The sequence below is a fragment of the Heliangelus exortis genome, chromosome 2, assembly GCF_036169615.1.
Source record: "Heliangelus exortis chromosome 2, bHelExo1.hap1, whole genome shotgun sequence".
NCBI classification, from domain to species: Eukaryota; Metazoa; Chordata; class Aves; order Apodiformes; family Trochilidae; genus Heliangelus; species Heliangelus exortis.
In genome coordinates, this window is record NC_092423.1 from 37,591,914 (window position 1) to 37,614,461 (window position 22,548).

The following is a 22,548-nucleotide window of genomic DNA, read 5'->3' on the forward strand; positions in this document are numbered from 1 at the left end:
ATAAGCTTCTGCACTAAATAACAATAGCAGCATACATGATTTCTTATAAATTGTTTTGGTTTGTTTTTTTAAATCTTTTACATTGTGCAGAGCTAGTGCACTGTATTTCACTCCTAATGGTCTGACCAGTCCATTCATTTAAAGATATCCAAATAATAAGATTCTGGGGGCCACAAGAGCAATGCAGAAATCCTTTGGGGAAAAGCCCTATACCATTTAATAACACAGTCATTACAGTTCTGGATACATTTCAGAGAGCTTTTAAGATAGCATCTTGAGAAACCTCATGTTCAAAGAAGTACATCCTTTGAAAAACAATTGATTTCTTCTTTCAAACCCTTAGAAATGAATATTTTTTTTCTAGTAAGCTTTGTAAGATGCTGAAAAGCATTTACATTTGTTACCATTTCTGTTCAGTTGGCTATGCTTTTTCTGTTATGTTGAGATTACATACACAGAAATCATCAGGATTTATTTTCTCTGATATCTTACAAATTGCTTTGCAATAGCATCTAAGTTATCAGACCTCAAAAATTGTTTTGAAAAGCCTTATATTTATTTGACACTTGTAGGTGCCACCCAGGCAAACATAAATTTCGTGTTTCCAACATCTGCATGGCTTGGCTTTTCTTCTGTGGCACACACTTGTGTGTTCAAAGATGCAGTTTCAACAGTCCTCATAAAATATAACAGTTCAAGAAATGAATTTCCCTTTAGAAGAAGAAAGACTTAATGTCTCTCCTGAAAACGTAGTAGAAAAGCAAATAGGAAGGAAAATGCCAGGCTCTGCCCTTTGCAGTAGAATCTTTTCCATAGCACAGCCCCAGGGACTGACCTTCAAGAGGCCCCAGGGCTCCCTGAGCAGAGGCTACGGCCAATCTCTTCCTCTTCCACCTCCATAGACTGACAGATCCTGGTTTCAGGCTTGGAAAAGGTGTGGAACTGATCAGGAAATCTTGTTGCCTATGGGGCAGTTCGAGCAAATCTCCACACGGTGGATTTCTCCACAGGAAAGCCAGGCACTGTGTTCTTCTGGCCAAACCACTGAAATTCACCATCATACCCAAGCAAGCTCTTAGTGCAACACTCCTACCACAAATGGAAAGTAAACGTTTACTTGATAATATGTGGAAAAAATATTATCTGGTGAATGATTTGGTCATAATTGCACAACCACAGGGCTGGATTAAAAGCTACGCTTTGGGGAGCTGTGTGAAAAGAAAAGTCTGAGATGACCCTTGCTTTCTAAACTCTGCTTAAGTGTGGCTGGATCCGGACCTAACCTCTGAGAAGTTTGGACTCTAAGGTCTGTCAGAGTTGGTTTATTGCTGCTTGAGCTGGGTGCCTCCAAAGAGGGACCCTGACTGTATTTTAACCGTGCCTTTTAAGGCCTCACAATGAGTTATCCAGTCAACCTAGTAAAGGTACATCCTCTCCCAAGGTCGTTGGACTCTTTTCTCTTCCATGTGTGCTTTCTACTTCAACTTTTGTTTCATCTGCACCTGAAATTCATCTGTCTTCTCCTGTCTCTGAGTAGAATGGTCCCTTTCTTCTTGATTTACACCTGGAACTATAGTTTCTCAAATTCAGTTTTCAGCTGGGCCTTGTCATGTCCTGTGGTATTGTCTTACTGTCACAAAGGGTGTGCTTTAGTGCTTTTTCACTATATTAATCAATCCTTAGTGCTTTTCCATGTAACAGTTTAACTTGAGTTCAATAGCAGTCCATTGCTGCCTCAGGTTCCAATATCTCAGCTACTTGTGTCAAGCAATAAACAAACTGGGGCCTAGGTCAGCCAAGCTCTAGATATTTATTTGCAAGAAACCTCAAGATTCATTTTAATCCCCAAAAACCTGTGTGTCATTATTGTGTGTTAATCAGGGCTCTTTGGCATGAAAATTGACATAATAAAAATTTCCTTTCATGCTTCAATTGCATCTGCATTTTAAGAAATATCAAAAAAAAAAAAAAAAAAACAAACAGCAAGCTGTCTGCCATTTTCTGGTACGAATTTCCCAGTGGATATTGGAAGTGAATTAATTCCATTTAAATTCTCAGTTATTTTAATGCTGTCTCAAATGTTCTGTGACTGTTGGCTGAGTCAGTTATTTGTATCTGGCACCAAGATGTAATCTCACATTTAGGGAATGGATTTCAGCACTGTACTTGTAAATTCTAAAACTAATAATATTTAACAGTGAGGATGCTCTTAAGTTACAACATGCCTTTCCTTAATTGAGAAAATGCATTTGGGTATTTTCTAGGTATGCCTGAAAAATTCTGGGCTAAAAGTATATATTCCTGTCCTCACACTTCTTTGCATAGGAATAGGTCATAAAGCAGTAACTAGAAAGCAGAGATAAACAGCTGGTAGGGGGGAGGAAAGTGTTTGTAGCAAAATTGGGAAAAGAAGAAATTTTGGATCTTTGTTTTGCTATTAAGTTCACCTTATAAACCCAGCAGAGCTAGGCAATAGAGCATCCTTGTTTCTGGAAGTATTTTGAGTGTCATGTCAGCTCCAAAGAGTCAAGTTTCCTGGTGCTTGAAACATCATTTCTGGAGGAACTGTTTCAGGGAATAATATTACAACAGCCTCAAGCACGTGGCTGTGATTCCACATGGCAGTGAGGATGCCCAGGAGTGGGTAGCTCAACCCTCCTGGACACAGCAGATTTCTTTTCAGGGTAATCTGTCAGCTTCCATCATACCACTGTGTTTATGGTGTCCTTTATGAGTGGTTTTTGTTGTTTTTTTTTTAAGAGCTCTGCTCTATTGCACTACTACTGCACTGAGCACTTGCGGGGGTTGCACTCATGTGAATAAAAGCAGACTTGAATTTTACATTAATTTTTAGTAGGCTTACATGAACCAGTCTGCACCTTGTAAGAACCAGCCTGAAGAAAGTCACCTTCCAAATTCAGGTAGTAGAAAGACACTCTTCCTTTCCTCCTCATCCCTTCTCCTCTCCTTTTCTACTCATCCAGGCTGAAAGCTTCTGACTTTTTTCAGAGAGATGGGAAAATAATTAAATTACCAGCAACAGCTGGAGAAGAACAACGGTATCTTGATGCTTCTTCTACCCCAAACTGCCCTTTATGTGTACCACAGATGGGTTGGGAAGGTGTAATATTAACTTGCAAGCAGACCTCTTATGGGATAGATGCAGAAGACAATTCAGCTTTCCTGTGGACCAACCCCGCTGGAGAAGTGAGAGCCACAGCAGTGGGCAAGGTGGGCTGGCAACAAGAGCTTTGCAGGGTGACAGCAAAGTCTGAGGAGAGAGGGCATTGAGCATTTGTGAAAGGAGTGATAGCAGAGAAAAAAACACACTAAGTGGTGATTCCTGACATTGAGGGAGTCAGGATCCCATCTGCCTTTCTATAAAATTAATATTAGACCCCATCAGTGTTTGTTGTTTTTCGTTTGTTGGTTTTGTTTGGGTTTTTTTTTGTTTTGTTTTGTTTTTTTCATTCTTATGGAACAACGTGCAGGAACCCTAAATATTGTCAAAATGGAGAGCAGAGATGTCAGGTGGATGTTTTTGTTTCTAAGGGGTGTAATTGTAAATATTTCTTTCTGAAAAATTACAAAGAAAAAAAAAATAACAGCCTGCTGGACTAAGACAGACACAGAATTTAAAATACGATCAGTAAAAGCTGTGCAGTAAGGCTCCTAAAAGCAGCAGCCAGACAGAAGAGCAGCAGAGGTGAATCTTTGAAGGGCAAAAAATACCAGGGAAGGAATCCTGGCTCTCCTCTGGAAGGTCAGCGTGGGCCCCGGAGTGCCCAGCATCCTGACACCATTGATCAATTGGTTTCTCATGGAACAGATGTGAGCAGGAAAACTTTGACTGAACTAAAATTTCTGATGGAAATGAGCCACTGGGAAAGGCTACAGCTTTGTTAGGAGGAAGAAAATAAAGTATCACTTGTTAGAAGAAAAGGCAGACACCCGGATGTGGATCTGGCTGGCTTAGGACCCATTTAAATGCTGTGCATTTAAAATGCTGTGCATTTAAAAGATTTCTGTCTTTTTTATGGCTCACAGGACCCTGACTAGAAGGTAATAGATCAAAAGAAAATCTCTTCAGCCTGAGAGAAAAAAAAATAGGCTTGGGACTGGCCATTTGCACTTGATAGCCCAAGTGAGTGGCTAGAAAGGTAAGCCAAAAGAAGGGTTGTGTTGTATTAAGCTTTCAAAGTTGATAAGGAGGACAGTTCCTGAACAGCCTCTGGGGAGAGGCTTTGACTGGTAAGAAAACAACAATCTAGTATGGCATGGGTCTTGAAAAAATGGGTCTTTAAAAGAAATACATTTACACTGAAGAAGGACCTGATTTTATCTATAGTTTCTCCCCTGGTAGATACCAGCTGTGACAATCACACATCTGCTTTACTGCTCAGATGAATGCAGATAATATTTAAGAATTAAATTACCTTTGGGATTGTAGAACCCTCTCTGGTGTCCTGTGGTGGCTGTGCCGAGTGAGGTGAGAGCAGAGCCCATCCTGGTGCTCAGCCTGTGCTGTGCTCCATGGTGCTTCAGAAGACTGATGGACACTGCAGGAGCAAAGGACCCCCAGAAGGTCCTGTGAAATGAGCAGTAGACCAGTGAGTAAAAGCCCACTTGATCCTGTGGACAAGGGATGAGGAAAGGACATCAGAGGCAGTTCAGGAGCTTGTGGCATTTGCCTTGGAGCAGCAAATAAAAATCAGAAGAGAATACGACTGCTACAGAGCACGGTGGAAGCTTGTGGCAACAGGATTCCTTAATAGAGCTTTGGGTCTTGCATGCAGGAGGGGAAAGGGGATTCTGGCCTGCTTGTGGCATCAATGGACATCAAGGCAGTTGGCTTGTCACAAGAGGTTCAGTGACTATAGTGCAAACAAAGGGAAAAGATGCAGTGAAATTCTGCTGAAGGTGAGTACCATGAATGGTCACTCCCTCAAGAATGTGCATGTCATGTTGTGTCCCCTGTCTGCCTCTGTTCCCCCTGGTTTAATATAAGGTTGACTTGGTTGGCTTCTTGTGGTGAGCTGATGGGGGCAGAGACATCCTGAAATAGAGATGCCAGGTTTGGGTTACTCTTGAAGTACAGGACACTGGAACTACAGCAGCGGTCAGTTCAGATTTTTTTTTTTTTTTTTTTTTTTTTTTTCCTGAGCAGCATTTGTGTTACAAATAGGGCAGCCCTCCACCTTGGGTCTGTGGAAGCTCCTCTGTAGACACAGCCCAAGCAAAGCCAGTATATTTTAGAAGGCTGTTTTGTGGTGAATGAGTTCTCTAGCTGCCAGGAACCGAGGTCAGTTCAGGACTGAGGCAGCATTTGCTTGGCTTTCCAGCAAAAGAAGCAGTAACTGATCTGAAGGTTTTTCTATAACCCATGGATGTTTCTGATAGGCAGCAACCAGTCTAAAAGGGAACCCCAGGTGGAAGTGATGCTGCAACTGGTGTGGAGATCCCAGCTAGTACAAGTAAGTTTCTCCATGCTGTATTATGGCTTTGAATGAGCATAGCACTATCTGAAGTCCATATGTACTGGTTGTGCTGATAAATACTAGATTTTTGTCTTGAAAGATAGAGGCTTAAACTGCAGTTTTTGCAAAGCAAACTGTTTCAAAATCAGGTGTTTTCAGTGAAAAGATGGGAACTCCACCAACAATCAATAATAAGTGATGTTAATCAGCTTATTCTCTATGTATTTGTAGACAGACAATGCCTGTAGACTTCTGCTCCCAGTAAAAACAGTTAATTTGTGGGTTTGTCAATATTACCAAACCCCTGCACAGGAAGGGAACAGTCTGTGGGTTCTCATTTTAGCCTCTTTGGGTTTTTATAGTTCTTTTCTAGACAATAAAGAAGACACAGAGGCTTCCCATGGGTAGGCTGCATTGGCACAGGAACGCCAGCTGTGTGATTGTAGCAAAAGAAACGGCCGCTCTTAGTTAAAACTATAGAAAAATATATTTTGTATTTATAGGGGATAAACTTCGTTGTCAGAATAGGCCATGTATCTCTGCATGTATCTCTTGGAGCCAGGACAGTACATGACTGCAAAATCAGGGGACACATTCAGCTGTGATGCGAGGTAGGGATCACCCAGGACAGATTAGGAGGTGGAAGAGAATTGGAACAACCCCTCAGTTCTAAGGGCAATTGTCTGAGGAATATCAGAAATAGGTGAGAAAGAAAAACCACACAGTAGTTAACAGCCCCCAACCTAGATATTTTGTTTCTTCCTTTCTCCTTTTCAAGGAATCAACTGCTTTAATGAAAAGTGTGGGGTTGCTTTGTGTAGACCGTAGTTGCTTCGTGTAGACTGTTATGGTAGAAGGACATTTGGGATTAGAAGATGGTTATAGTGAGAATGCAGAAGAGTACTGAAACAGTGGGGAAAGAAAAAAGAAGGTGTTAAACATTTTTCTCAGGGTCTAACAAGTGTGTACAGGTAAACGGATGCTCCTGGGGAATACACACAAGAAAAGGAGGTGCTTTCTCTAAAGGCTGTGCTATAATTTCAGTTCTCTTTTACCCAGGGAAAAGAATCAATGGATTTTTTTTCTTTTTTAGCTTTTTATAACTACAAAGTTAGTATGTTTTTACAATACCATGTCAATACAGAGTTATTTTTTGTGAAAGGCGGGAGAATAAAGTCAGCTGAGCTATGAATTAGTTGTGGTGAGGAAGTAATGAGGAATTAAATTTGTCCATGGTAGCAAAGCTTCAACAAGGAATTTGAAGGCATTCTCTGAAGCCTTTCTGAAACTCCCACAGTCTCATAGGGATTTTCTGGGACTGTCTGAGCATACGGTGGAGCAACATCAAAGTCAAGTACACTTTTGATCTATGCCAGCAGTGATAGATTATGATCTTGCAGATACAGAGGGATGGCACCGGTGTCTCTTGGCTTTGCTGCTACTGATCTCACAGATAAAGTGGGAGAGGGCAGCAAAGGACACATAGAAATCTTTTGGGGCTGACACGGCAGCCATCTTGCATTAATCTTTATAGAATTTCAGGCTCTTCTGAAGACTGTAGTAGGTTCTCTAGGTTTTAATGCTCAATGTGTTTATAATTCTACTCTGATGTGACAAGCAGTTGGGTTTTATAATCTGGTTCGTAAAATGACTGAGATGAGATATTACGATTTACCAGGTTGCAACTCTGTTGCTGATACTGTCATTGAGTCTTCTGTACCTTTGAAGGAGTTTCTCAGTTCCTCTGTGCTTCAGTTTCTCATGCACTGAAGGGAGTCAGCATTGCTTATCAGTGTCTAGAGCTCTGGACCTCTGCAAATGGAAGACAATAGAAGCAAAATCGCACAAAATAGCCCTATTGTAGTTATTGGGATTTATGATGGATGGATTTGTTTTACAAACCTGCATTATGACCCACTGAAATGTTCCACCCATCAGATTTTTTTGGGATTTTCATGTTCTTGTGAAACAGCAGCACAGGGCCAACCCAAGCAAATGCTTCTCTCTCTTCCTGTATTGATTTCAGAATTTTCCTTCAGCAATCAATCTGAGATAACAGTATATAACCTTTTGGCATATTCATTGCCCTCATAGTTGCACGTGCACACAGATTAAATGTCTGACACATTTGCGTATAGGGAGTAGTAAAAGGCCTTTTCCTTGCTTAGAAATCTCACAGGCCCCTTTCCTTTTCTGCCACTTACCATTTCTACAGTGTTTTCTAAAGCTGACCTGCAAAGATGCATCAGCCCACCAGTTCCTGACTGGGCTGTGAGGGGCTGACTGGGACCTGTGCTCGGAGATGCTGAGGGACACAGGCTGAATATTAGGTGGGGACAGAGGACAGAGCATCCTTGCTCCTCCAGCCAGGTGAACACTGAGATCTGCCAACCAGGCAGCATGCCACAGTTCCTGCTACTGTCAAACATTTAGAGTGTCAACTGATTTTAAATACCTTTATTTAAATGTTTATTATGATGGCTCTGAGTGTGCACCTGCTGGTAAAGAACTTGTTACTGTTGCCACAGCCCTCAAACCACTTTGGGGATTTAGAAACTGTATTTTCAAATTTTTAGGAGTTTTTCTTGGCTGAAAAAAAAACTTGTGAGGTTTCAGCTGGAATTTTTCATTTTCTGCCAGGAGGATGGGGAATAATTTTCTGATCAGCTTTGCTCTGTTCCTTCAAGACTCTGAAGCCTCATTTCAAACAGGAGGAAAACAGAAGTAGGGGAGAGCTAAAGTCCCTCATCTCATCCCATAGCTCCCCTGAGAGCTTCCTGGGTCACTGCCTCCTCTGTTCAGGCACCACTGCCTAAGCTCTAAGGCTTGATAAATTTCCTTAGTATATTTACATTAGCTGGTTTATAGGAAAAGATATATTTAGGCCACTAAGGCCAAAGTTCAAAAGGGTATTAAGAGAAGCAGGTAATTTGCTAACACAAGCCATCTTCTGATATGGGCTGTATGCTCGGCTCTGCTTATATGTGCTTATAGCACATTTGGGGTCACAAAACCTTCTAAAACACATTTTAAAGAAATATGTCTTCTCAGTGCTGGCTCATGTCTTTGGGGCTTTAAAGGAGAGAGTAATACCTGCATCTGTTCTGTAAATAAAGGATTTGGTCCTATAAGGCTCTCAAAAGGAACCTTTGACAAGCTCTTAAACTTTCCTAAGATAAAAAAGTGCCTTCATCACCTAGAGACAGATGCACAGGCTGGGTGGCTGCTCCCCATGATGTGCTGCTCTCCTTGCAAGGAGAGTAAGAGGAACCTGAATGAACAACACCAAAGCAGAGGAATACTCTCAGCTTCAACTGGAAAAACCCCCAATAGTTAACTGAACAGTCTGTGCAGCTCATCCACCATTAATTCTGAACTCCATCCAAGTGGGAGGAGAACCTGTGATGGGGTGTCAGCCATCAGACATCTCCATCCCGTGGAGTCCTGCCTGTCAGGAGCTGGGCAGGCCACCAGCACTGCTGTGGGGGTGTAAAGCCTTTGGGTAGCAGCTCAGCTTCCCGTCAGGGCTTGCTGGATGAATGTGGTTGCAAATAGAAAGGGAAACACCTGTTAAGTATCTTTTTCCTTTCTTGTCCTTTCCTCCTGACAGCTGGCCTGCAGCCTTGAAAAAAAAAAAAAAAAAAAAACAAACCATGAAAAGTGACTTTTACCCTGAAATCACAAAGTTATCCTATAAGGCAGAGCAGCACTTCTCTGGTACCTCTACTGCAGCTGAGGGGGTTCAGAGGGTTGAAGAGGCTTTAGGAGCCTCTCTAGGAAGGCTAAGAGACCTGGTGGAGGCAGCCTGGGTGAAGGCTTCCCTCTGCCTATAAACTGGACCATCTCAGGTCATATTTCTCAAATTCCAGCTGTGTCCAGAAGCAAGCAGGTCAACAGGAACAAAATGAGACATTGCAACAGCTTATCTAAAAATCCTTCTTTTCTGAAGCAACCATTGCCCCTATGCCCATAGATTTATGCAGTCACTCTCTTGAATTAGATTAACATATATTAACACCATAAAAATGATCTGTGTTTGAAAATAATAAAGACATTCAATTTTAAAGCTATTATAATATTTATATTCTCTGAAACCGATTGCCACTTAGACAAGTCTTAAAATGAGGTTTTAATGTTGTCTTCCTTCTCTTATTGAGTGTGCTTGTTGATATTGAAGCTCTGCAAAGAGCAGCTTCCATATGAGATTCATAAACATGTGCTCTACGTAGGCAGGGTCTTCACATTTCACAGAAAACTATTGACAGTCCTATTCTTGGGCTGAGATTTTTTCCACTGATGGGGACTGTGGTCTTCTGAAGCTGTGTCTAGCAAACAAAGGCAACCTGGAGCCTAAAAATATACATTGCACTTGCAGAGAGCCTGTAAGGCTGTCAAGGTAATCCCTTTGTGACAGACAAAACAAACCAATACTGCAATGGTTGTACCTCTTGGAGCTGTCACAGTTGCAAAATCCACACCAATGAGTTTCAGTGCTTCTTGGAAGATCAAATCATAGCAGTCAGTCACTCTGTGACTCACTCATTTTTGTGCTCCCTCTTTTGTGGTATCCACCTGCCATGCCTGAGCCTGGGAGATCCTGGGGACCTTTTCTTAAATATTGGCTTTACAAGTACACCTTCCAGATCATAGCCATGATTGATGATGATGGAGCCCCAAATCTTAACTCTTACACCATTATATAATTGGTATCTATTCTCTATAATAGTAATTAGATAGCTTCTTTTTTTTTTTTCTTTTTTTTCTTTTTTTTTTTTATTCCATATTGAGATCAGTATGTGATATCACTGTTTATACCAGCAAACCTAAACTGTGTTTCAACCTCATTTTTGCTACAGTAGTACTAGAATAAGACCATAAAGTCTGAAATTAATGGCAATTTTTCTATGAACTTGGTTAGCTATAGTGTTTTTACAATAAAAGCTGTTCCACAGAATTTCAAACTTCGCTGACAAAAAGAAAAATCCCTATATTTTGTAACCCAGGACTTGACTTCACTCATGAGGATATGATAAATAACCTATTAAAAATATATGTACATTTATATTTAAACTTTGCAAAATATTTAAACAACACCATACTTAATATCGTCTGGTTTTAATTATTGCATTTTATATAATTATGAATACATATATTTACATGTAAATATAAGTATATTTTAATTATTTAAAAATTATTTTTACATATGGTACAGTAATGCAAACCTTTTTCTAAAGTACCTGTAGTGATGTTTGAGCAACTAAGCCCCATGGGGCCAACATTGATATTCTTAATCTTGTTGAATTGTAACAATCCTATTGAAATTTAGCTAGATAATGGAATAAGGTAGTACTAAGAGTAATGAAAATGGAATATGGCCTAAAATAAAATAATCACATTTTATATGCTGTTAAATTATAAGCTGTCCATTGCTTTAATAATCAATTTAGTTCTACTGCAATATGTCCAAATAAATATATCCAAATTTTGAAATTAAGATATCCACAGAAGTAAATATGCTGAAACTTGAGCAACTGAATTCAGAATTTAACTCTAAAAATCTAGTCTATTTTATAGCTTGTTCAAACTGGAGACATGCAAACCCAAATCTTTGCTTCTGTATGTATTTAAAGTTTTACATGAAACATATCTCTGTTTTTTATTATGAATCTGCCTTTCTCTTAAAAGATTTTTAATTTCAAACAAAGATTTTTAATTTCAAAAGTTTCAGACCTTTGGAGGAAGGGCTGAGAAAGAAAATCCTTTCAGCTTTTAAATTACTCAAATGTATCTTTACAAATAGCATTTCAATAGAGAAAAAAAAATCTGGATAACATAAACTGCCCTTTAATGCTGCTGAATCACATTGCTCTGGGCAGCTGATTTTTATTCGCCGGGACTGAGGGAAATGCTGTACCCAGTAACATGGGATGGTAGAGCTGATATAACACGTTTTCTGAGATATTTGAAAACTAGAAGTATCTCTGTCCCCTAGAAAATCTGCCTTCCCTTGGGATGCAGCGAGTATTCTGCCTGTGACTGATTTGCACACAAATCCAGCAATTTTGTCAGGTTTGTCTGCCTTGAAACTTAATTTGGAGATTTTCTATTAATACCAGCTACTTCACCATGGGCTTTTCTTCCTCCTTTATTTGGCTCTCTGCCACCTTCAGTTCACAGACATGAATCCCAGCTGCCACTAGCCAGAGGAATACACCAGTGAACCTAAATAAATATTTACTGTCCTTGGCCAAACCTTTGCAGAAGGCTCCCACCCTGATTAGAGAGGTATTACCCAAAGAATAAATAGAATCAGGAAAAAAAACCAGTATGACATCTTCATGTCCTTTCTCTCTAAATCTTTAGTCACAGCTGCTTGTTTTGCTGATTGAATTTTTTTCCCACTTAGAAAAGGGTAAATACACTGCCAGACACAGCTGAGATGCTGCTTTACCAGGTGGTTGGTGGCAAACCTATGAGCCAAATCTGGGTTGTAGAGTGTTTGCTTTTAATGATAATGCACCAGTCAGAAATAAGGCAACCTGATTTTAGTCCCTGGGGAAATACAGACAAATGTGCTGGGGAATAATTTCACTCTCTGTTATCACAGAAGTACCCACAGAAACTTGGTTCATGGGGTAGGCTGGTGAGCAACATCATGGAGGGCTTCCTGGTGACACTCGGGCTGTAACGGGAGCCAGAAAAGGCTATTTATAATAGACTTTTGAAACAGGGAGGGCAGAGAGAAATATTTCAGTCTATTGTCTAATGTTGCCCACTGAAATTTTCCAAACTCAGTCTGTGCCACAGTCACGTTAAGGGTTTAAAATTCTGCATAGCCTGCAGCAGAAGAAGGGTCTTACAGATTAAAGTGACCACCCAGTTTCTTAAATCCCTGCTTGGATTACAGTGTTGCAATCAGTGCTTGCAGGATGGAGCAAAATCCTGTGATACAGAAACTCCTTTTAGTTTTTAAGAAGTGTTTGTGGTGTTCAAGACAACGGATGAGTGTTTGTATTGAACAGATCTCCCTTGTTTGGAACAGAAGAAACACCTCAGTCGCAGACCATGCTGCCTCCTTGGCCCTCCTCCTCCTCCTCCACCACCCATGTTTCCACCACCATACTTCAGGAAGAGCTGGAGCACTGTAAGTGTGGCCCAGGAGCCTTTAGTTTCTTTTTGCATGACTTCTGGTGTTTGACAAAGACTGAAGCATCCTCTTGAGCACTGCTTCATGGTGTCACTCAGCAAACCTGCCTGGCTGTGTTGATATGGCTCTGTTAGAACAATCCTTTAACATCCCAGACTGGGGCTTGAAGTAAACCTCAAATAGATCAAGGCTTGGTCAAGCTGGGTTTGTTCAAGCAGTTACCTCAAGTAACTTAAAATATTCTCCCTGTTCTGTTTTGGGACCTTCTGTAGAGTAAAGCAATGCTGAACTAAAGGAAAAAGAAATGCAATAAACCGAGTAAGGGCAGAAAGGCAATTTCCCATCCAACACAATAATTTCAGAGTGTAGATTACATTTGTGTCCTGTTTCGCATCATATTTACCTTATCCAGGAGGTGAAATGAAGGTCCCAAAATCCTCCTACAAGACCTATTCCCATCATTTCATCTTGCAGCAAGAAAGATGTCTCTGGGTTGCTGGTATGGAGTTTTCACTCATTCAGCTAGGAACATACCTGCTCTATATGCTATGTATCAATGCACATCTAATAACATATGAACACACAGGATACAATGATGTAGCACTTACTGCCATGGTCTGTTAACACCAATGTATTTTCCATCGCAATATAAAAAAGTTTTCTTGAATAATTCCTATTCCTTAATTCTACCATTGATATAACACATGCAGATACTGTAATTATTGCTAGTGGTATGTAAATAATTATTAGAAAGATCTCTGACAAGAACTAACCTAAGAAAAAATACAGTGTAAAACCCCCTGTTGTCTTGAGCTCTGGATTGAGCTCAGGATTGAGCTCAGAGCGAGCTCCCAACTAAACCAAAATCTAGTTACACTCCTTTTCCTCATCCCCTCCCCTCAGTGTGCTGTGGTTTCCACAGAAAGGAATCCCAGAGCCAAATTTTCTTTAGAAAATATGATACACTCCTTGAGTGAGGAGAGGGTTGGGACCAAGGCACCTGAGATTCTTTCAAGCAGCCCAGAGAATAAGTGAACAGAAAACCACTCTTCACACCATGTCCTTTATGAAAACATGAAATAAAACTGGAGGAGGGGAGCCATGTGAATTCAGTACAAGCAGCTTATTTTTTTGAGTCTCTGGCTGGAGTTTTCTGGAACAATGGCTTTTCCCTTGGAAGCTGAGAATCATTTGTTTTAAAGCAGTGTTTCTGGCTCAGTGTCCGTCTGCATTTCCAGGGGAGATTCCTTTTGTCATAGAACATAAATAAGGCAGTTTACTAGTGCAAGCCTAATTTTGACATCAAAAGATCAGACACCCACTGGTCTTTAAAGGCATCATCTCTGCTCTGCATTGAATGAAAGCCTACAGGTTGGTATCTTCTGGAGCAAAGTTCACGCTGCTGATGCCCCCCCTGAGCACAGTCTCTATTTTTAGGCCAAAGTTGCTATTTTTGGAGAGGAGCCACTACTTGTCAAGAGGAAAGGAGAGAGCAGGGTCAGGTCTAAGAATAGGCCAGGGTCCCACGCTGTCTTGCAGGGGTGTGTGGCAGCCTGGCTGTGAGGTGCCTCTGGAAGGGGAGAAGGAGGAAGCACGGGTCAGGATGCTGTGCTGAAGTGCTAATGTTCAAGCAGCTGTGAAGATAACCTCCTGACAAACCCCAGCCTTCTCCTCAAGGGAGTGAATAAACACTCTTGAGGCTGAAGCATTTGGTGGTTGCTTGTCTATGTACTACCCCAAACTGGGTAAATATGGCTTTATGTTGATTCACATGTTTTATGTTATACAGAAGCTGCCTGCCCTGGATATGAAAGAGTTGTGTCAAGAGTTGCTCCAGATAATAGAGGCTTCTTCCCTGCCCAAATCACATTGCCCTGCAGGGCCTCTGGGCCCACAGGTGAGTGATACATTTGTTATTAAACCATGTCATTCTCTCACTTACTCCAAGCCACTTAGAAAGCTGTACAGCATCTTTTGCCAATGCTTTTTACTACTTCAAAAGAATACCAATCTCTGGTTTAATATCATTTTTTATGACTATGTGTAAATCACTTAGGCTTTTTACCCTGTTTTCTCATCCCTGCCGTGCATACTCCAGTAGGTTTCAAGTTCATCCTTTGTTTTTTGCAGAGATTTACAGTAGGTAGCACCCATCAAAAATCCTGGAGATGTCATCACTTCCTTCAGAGGCTCTTTGCTAGTCTCTTCTTTGCTTTAGATTCTGATCTAATTTATGTGAGTTAATGAGCCTGTGGAGTGGATGCACAAGAGAGGCAATGAACATGAATGGAGAACGTTCCTGAGAAGGCAAACACCTACAGTACAGATCTGAGACAAGGAGCTTCAGAAGGGCAATGGGATGGGATTCAAGAGATATGTGTTCTCCTAGCTTGACCTGCAACATCTTTGCCTCTAACTTGCTGGGTAGCCTTGAGTCAGTCCATTTGAGCTCCTGTTTAATTTCTTTTTACAGTTCGTATATTCAGAAATACTTTAAGGGAGGTCAGAAATCTTCCAAGGAAATGTCCCTCCTCTAGGGTGAAGGTTTTCACAGACATCTCTAGCGTAGAGAAGATCACCCATCTGTCTTTCCATTTCAGTTCATTCCTTCCAAATCAAAATATCACTTTTCAGGGAGAGGTACTTGCACTTTCTCCTAAGACACAGGTGGTGCCTGTGTGCTGTGCTTGGTACTTTGGGACAATGATCTTACTCCAGGCCCCTGGGTGCCAGATTTGTTAGAGTACAGCTAATAGCACACACAGCATGGAGCCTTTGCTACAGCAAAACTGTGACTGAGCCTTTGCTGCAGCCTTAGAAATGAACAAGCCCCCAAACACTGTTTAAAAAGTAAGGACAGTGCATCACAGTAAAGGTTTAGTTATGTGGTAGAGAGCTTAGCTTTAATTATTTAGAAGTAAGTATTCTAGAAGGTATTTGTAAATTGTCCAGAAGATGCAGTGTGAAAGCCCCAAGTCTTGTTTTAAGAACCTTGACTTTTCTGTTCTGTTTTGTCTTTGCTGAACTGCAGGATGAGGCAGACTCACTCAGGTGAATGATGAGATGTGAAGAGAAGTGATGGGAAATGTTTGTCCTGTCCTGTCCTGAGAAAAGTCTTCTTTGCATTATGAAACAGTTCTGCAGTGTGGCTGGACACAATCCAGAGTTGCAGTACATGTAAAAAAAACAGTTATCTCAGTCTATGCTAGACCATTTTTTTTTTAAACAAAAAATCCTCTTAATACTCCCTCTGACTTAAAGAGGAAGAATGCTAACATTAATTCTATTGTTCTGCAAGGTCCATAACTATAAATAATATTCATCTTGCAACCAAACGATCTATGATCCCTCCAAGAATATTTTTAAACAGAGTAGGCTGGCAGATCTTATCCCAGTGGCAGACAGTCGGGTGGGTATAACATGGCTTTGGAATTTTTAATTATAAATTGTGTGTCTGTGTCTTATAATGGGACAATGTGAGAGCCAGCAGTCCTCTGGGCAATACTTTTATGGCAGTGATCACATGAAAAGAGATGCTTTCTAAAAAATATTTCTGAATTCTTTCTTGCTGTAGCTTGCATGACATTCAAAGGTGTTTGTGAAACTAATACTGTTGTCTCAGAGCTGAATTGCAGAAGGACGATTTGATTTCTAGTGATATAACTCAGAGTATAATTCTTCCCATGTATAACCTAAAGCAAAATGAAAGTAATATGATAAAATTTGGCTCTGAGTCTATAAGATGTATTTTGATTTACACTCTTGAAATAAGTTTAAAATAATTTTACTGACTTAAATTGTTGTAGTAGTTTGCATTTGAGGGTACACTTTACTCATAAGGTACTCCTAAGGTACAATTTGCATCCCATTTCAGACAGTATAAGATGACCAGGATAACAATGTGGAGTGAGTGATTTGTATGGTGAATTTAATGCTCCTCTGATGCAGGATCATGGGATGGTTTTTTTCTTTAATAATTCAAAAATTAAAGGTGATATGTGAATCAAAGCATTCTAGAAACAAAACTGGGTTTTGGTTTTTTTTTTCTGAGATGGGATTCAAAGTCTACCTGGACTAAGAAGTCTCCTAAAAGGACAGTCAGACTTATTTGACATGTCCATACCACACTGCAGAGCCCACTCCACGTGTTTTGTGCCACGTGCTTTGGCTGACCTGCTTTGCTAGCTGAAACAGAATCTCCATGTCCCCATTGCTACTTCCTCAGGATTCCAATAACTTCTTATCTTTCCTTTGCCCCAGGCCCCTTCTTTCTTGTTAGTTTTCTTCATCTAGAAGATGACCCAGCACTCATCATGTCAATCCAGCTCTCCAGCCTGACATTCAGTAGTGGCACAGGCCTGGCATTTAGAGGCCATGGTCAAACACCATATCCAATACCCCAATCTGGGGTATCCCACTCTTCCCAGGAGACACAGGACCATGGGTTGAGTGAAGGCAACCACCAGAGTCTTCTTACTAATGCTTTCACTTTTCTCCCTAGGGTCCACGAGGAATCCCTGGTGTAATGGGACCAAAAGGGGAGAAAGTAAGTGTCTTGGTTAGAGCATTTGGTGTGTTTTAGAAGTAGCAAAGGAAGAGATGGAGGAGTTGGTTCACTTTTTTCCTTGTCCATTTAGTCAATGATGGGCCCTTTGGATGTGAGGATTTGCTTTAATTTGAATGTAAAGCTGTGAATTGTTTTTAACTATTTTAATTTTCATCTTTCAGTATTAGTTTTCAATCTTGAAATATTAATTACAGCTTCTCATGGTAGCTACCTATGTCTACAGTATGTGATAAGAAAGCAGTTCAGGTGCACAAGTCAGTGATCTTAACTTATCCAGCACCCTTTGACCACCTTGTCTCTCTGGGAGGACATGAGAAGCAGGGCTCTCCCATGCAGTGTTAATTGTATGGGTCAGCTCAGATATTAAAAGTGGTCTGTGTGCTAAGTTGTGGCTTCAGATTTGAAAAGGATTTGCTTCATGGTAGTACTTAAGGAGCCTTAAGCAGCTGGGCAGGTAATTACATGTTTTTGCTATACAAGCGGGTGACTGCAAGGAGCTCTGCTAAAGCAATCCTTCTCCTTTACCTGTGGAAGCAAAGTCTTAAACACAAAGATCTACCCAATTTATTTTTCTTGATAAATGCATTAACTGATGAGCCACTGTTCTTTGTGTGGTGCCTATGGGATTAATACATTTCTTTCTCTGGCAGGGGGAGATTGGCAGGCCTGGAAGAAAGGTATGAACGAAGGTGCTGTCCCAGACATCCATCTAATACTTGACACATAGCAGCTGTCAGAGGGGGCTGCAGACAACAGTTAAATAAACATTAGCTCATGTTGAAGTGTAACAGTTTTGTGCTACTTCCCTGGTACCCAGGATGGGTGGTAGGGAGCCCTGGGTGCAGGGCTGGGACTCTGGACCCTTCGGCTTGCAGAGCTGTCAGAGCTGGTTTGAATTTGACAGGTTCCCTCAGTAAGAGCAGGCAGCCGTGGCCAAGCTGTTACAACAGAATGGGAAACTGCTTGAACTGTGTCTCAGCAGACAGGAAAAGCAGGCTGTGGGAGCTATCATTAAAGGTCTATTAGAAAAAGCACAGACAAAAATCAAAATTTCCACTCTGCCGAAGCCTAAACAAGGCTTGGCCAAGCACCCCCAAAGGAGGAACAACCATCAATGGTTGCACTTACAGAGTTTTGGCACCAATGCAATGTGCTGACTACAGTCCTATGCCTGGTGACATATGAGCCATGATATATTGTAAAAAATATGTGCTCCTACATGTGATGAAACAGAATACGCTATCTCAGTTGCTAAGTACCTCCATTTAATGTAATTAACTTGAAAAGAAGACAGAAATGCAGGATGAAATCAGAGACACACAGAGGGTAGTCACTAACCAGGAAAAGAAGTACCCTTCTAATAATATACCAAGGATTTTAACACCCTTCTAATAATATATAAAGGATTCTAACACCAGCTACCAATTAGTAATTCAAATTAATTTAAACACATAAACAAGAGATACTTTTCTTTAATCTAAATTGCAAATACTCTCCAGTGGAAAAAAAATAAATTAGTTATATAAATTCAAATGTTAAAAAAAGTAATGTCTCAAAGAGAGTCACTCATCAACCTACAAGGGAGTGCAAACCTTAAACACAGTGCATCAGTACTAGTAATTACACTTCTGAGAAAAACTAGTGGGGCCCTAAAGAGCAGCTGTCCAAGTTGGAAATAAAATGGTGTAATTACAGCTAAAATCTGTTTGTCTTCTTGGGAGTCACTCTTAGATCCAAATGTCATGATGACATTGCTAAGATCATACTGTCAAGTGGTGTAAAGCAATGGAATAGCACTAATCTGCAGTATTTTAGGAGATACTAAAGGAGTGATTTCCAGGCAGTATTAAAAATAGATAAATAACTGTGTGTATGTACTGTGTGTATGTATTGCTAGTCATATAGTAGCTAATAAAGAGTAATTATCACTAGTAATATGAGAATGTTCAGAATAAGAATAGTAATTAAAACCAGGAATATCTTAGTTAACAATCTCATTCTGTACTTAATGTAAATTGGATTCGTACAGATATAATTTCATGGAGGTCTTTTTAATTGACATTGTATTATTAAGTGAAAATAGGATTTAAGTTATTGATAATGTGTTTTTAGGATTATTATTTTGACTGCATGTAGATTTACTCTGTAGCTGATCTGCATATTTGAATCCATGTAATGTGGTATTTCTGTGAGCCCACACATCCTCCACTAGCATCAACACGAGCTGTATTATGAATATAACAGAGTATTTAATTTTTTTATTAAAAACAAGGTAAAGAAACATTTTAAGTTCTTCTCCTGAAAATGCTTTATTCCTTCCCTATCTCCTGTCTGCAGAGGGGTTTTGTGTGCAGCAGTGATGTTACATGGATTGTAATCAGTGTTTTCCGTTCAAGGGTAGACCAGGTCCCCCGGGTGTTCCTGGAATGCCAGGACCAATAGGATGGCCTGGACCTGTGGGACCGAAGGTAAGACTAAAATTTGTGTGGGATCACTGGTCTGAATACAATTATTGCCTCAAGAAATCTCTAAAGCACTTTCTGCTGGAGGCTGGGAAGCAGCAGCAGTGTAAGGACACTCTGGGCTTTTCCCATTTCTTACACTTTCTGCAAAGACCTGCCCAGTCTAAGATTGGGTTACTCCACCTTCAGCTGAGCCCTTGTAGCTCTTCTTATGTTAATTAAAGTATGTGAAAGGGAAACTGACATTCCATCTAATGAAGACTCATTGATAACCACTGGCATCTCACAATCTCACAAATCAGTGTTTTGCAACTGATCGTCACTTTTGTGACTGTCCTTTGTCCTTTGATCTCCCTTGCCTTAACGTGGACTTCTTGGCAGTGTAACTGTGTGCCCATGTGATCACAGGGAAAATACCAGCTTCTTGTCAGAGAAGAGAGGTTACAAACCACAAGGGCTGCTGATCAGGTCTTTGACGTTCCCACCCCTACCAACAGGCATTAATTTCTGTGATTTTTCAGAGCCAACTGCAGAAGAAATGGCAGGACATATTTTGCTACTGCGTAGTGGTTGCTTCATCTGCATTTATTGCAAAAAAGCTGAAGGGCAGTCCTTTACTGAGTGCTACCTTTTGCAAAAGGTATACAGCTTTTCACAGAAGCCAGTGTACAGGAGTTTCTCCTGGGATTTTTGAGATAACTTATTTGCCTTCAATCCAGCAAGCATCAGGCAAAAGGACCACATGCAGTGCTTAGTTTCAAGCTATATTTTCCAGTAAATTTTTGACTCCTCATTTTTGCCATGAACGTGGGTGCCCCCCACCTCAGAGGTTGTAATACAGTAGCTCTTAATACTGCAAGAATAATAGTAGATGACTTCTGAATGCAAGCCACACCTGGGAAGCAGTCCCTCAAGCTCCTCACAGCTATGTTAGATGAGGACTATCTTAATATAGCATGTGGGAATGCAGGCAAGCAACAGGAGACTACATACAAAAAAAGGAGCCAATGTTGACTTCGAACTATGAGATGAGAAATGATGTCCCCCAAAATGTAGTGTGCTGTGATTTCTCACAGTGGAAGCCGAGAGGGCAGGAGGAAGGTCCAGCTACCTCTATCCCTTACAGTCTGATTACTGAGAGCTCATCATTCAGAAAACTCATTCACTTGCCCTCTTCCTTATGTAAGCACTAGTTTTTATTTATGAAGTCATCCTAATTTTGATTTTATCTCCTCTTTGTCTACTGTTATGCTTTTTAGTCACACTACTGAAGGCATCTCACGTTCTGTAGTGAGACTTCTTCCTATACTTTGACTGCAAGTCCTAGTGGCTGTTTGATCCTGACTCTTCTGCTTTTATGGTCTCCTCTGATACCTTTCTTCTCTGTTGATGGGTTCACACTTTCCCTTCTTCTTGTCTCTATAATCAGTTTCCTGCCTCTCAGTGAAGGTTCCAGTTGAATAGAAGCCAGTAGATCTCTGTGCTCACTTCCATCAGTTATGTTTCTCCATTTCTCTTCCTATCTCTCCCAGGCTCTTGATACCCACCTTCACTATGGTGATTTGCTGCATCCCCTTCTTGCTGGAAATCTCCAGTAAGCTGCTGCTTGGGGTGTTTTTCTTGTTCCCATCTCTGTGTGTCTTTCTTTTACACAGTCTTGGTCCAATCCTTGTTTCTCCTTGTTTCTTCAAGTCTTTTCTGAACTTCTGCTGGGGCAGCAGCTAATATGAAAATCCTCTCCACTACTAGGACAGTGAAAGCCAACAGATAATGAGAGCCAACTGTATCCTGCTGGTAGGGCTTCTGCATACCACTGGGGACTATTCCATATTTTACCCTAGATATAATTAGCTGACAGCAGCCAGAGAAGTTGTTGTAAAGCCTTTTCATGCTTTACAGGCTCCAAATCACCACGAAGCACATGATGCCTCAGAACTATGATAAAAGTTATGGCTTTTCCTCCCCAGGCCATTGAGTCTTGCACCAAAATATCTTTCTTTTCTGCAGCTCAGGGAAGTGACTCTGAGCAGGGGCAATGCACCTTCATGCAGTACAGGGGTGCTCAGATGCTGCTAATTTGCTTGCATGTCCTTTCATAGGATCTAGCAAAGCTGAAGCACAGGTTACACACCCAAGAAAATGCAAAGAGAACAATAAGATAACATACGAGGACTTGTGCATAATAGAGTTGCAATATAGACCTCTGGCTACAAAGCTACCCCAAGGTCAGGCTTGTCCCAACCATCTGACATAAAGAACCACTAGAGTATCAGACATTCATTATTGACCTAATTAGAGAGCCACGATCAATAACTCTCTTTATTGACCTCTTTAGGGTGAAAAGGGAGAGTTGGGTGTGATGGGATTGCCAGGTACAAGAGGACCAATGGGCTCCAAGGTTTGTTAACCAAATGCTGCATTTTCAGACATTGATTTCTAACACTGCTGACAGCTGTTCCCCTCATTAATTTGCTGGAAAGCATTTATCAGGATACATATTTTCTAATACAGCTAAAAAATTATGTTCTTCAAGCAAGGTTATGTTGTCTGGTTGGGCTTGGCTGTGTTTTTGGCTTTTCATAAAAACGCTCAGGCGCACATTGCTGCAACAAAAGAAAATATTTTAAAAGAAAACATTATATGTACTTGTATCCCAGTAGAAAAGGGAGTTCTTAAGTTTATTTGGTCCTGTACTGAAATGCTGCATATGTATTGATAGCTAGATAACAGGAACAATTAGTTTTAGATTTTCTAGTATCTCGACATCACCGTCTAGAGAAGAGCCTCTGCCTTTACAAATATAGGCCACAATATTTTAAGGTAGTTGAAAAAAATTGGTAATGAGTATATTCCAATAAAGGACTGGAAAGAAGAACAAGGTGCTACTGATTATTG

The 22,548-nt window shown here is 40.7% G+C and overlaps 1 protein-coding gene across 2 annotated transcripts in view; it reads left to right on the forward strand.

Annotated features, from left to right (window-relative positions):
• Window positions 1-22,548, forward strand: part of COLQ (collagen like tail subunit of asymmetric acetylcholinesterase) — a 44,633-nt gene that overhangs the window by 1,324 nt on the left and 20,761 nt on the right. Inside the window, exons 2-7 of one of the 2 annotated variants that reach the window (XM_071735578.1) lie at window positions 12,500-12,621; window positions 14,414-14,521; window positions 17,126-17,170; window positions 17,842-17,868; window positions 19,588-19,659; window positions 21,989-22,051. In XM_071735578.1, the coding sequence (XP_071591679.1) occupies window positions 12,500-12,621; window positions 14,414-14,521; window positions 17,126-17,170; window positions 17,842-17,868; window positions 19,588-19,659; window positions 21,989-22,051 (437 nt within the window). Of the gene's footprint in view, window positions 1-12,499; window positions 12,622-14,171; window positions 14,305-14,413; window positions 14,522-17,125; window positions 17,171-17,841; window positions 17,869-19,587; window positions 19,660-21,988; window positions 22,052-22,548 lie in introns of those variants that run through there. The other variant, XM_071735579.1, reaches the window with a different exon arrangement.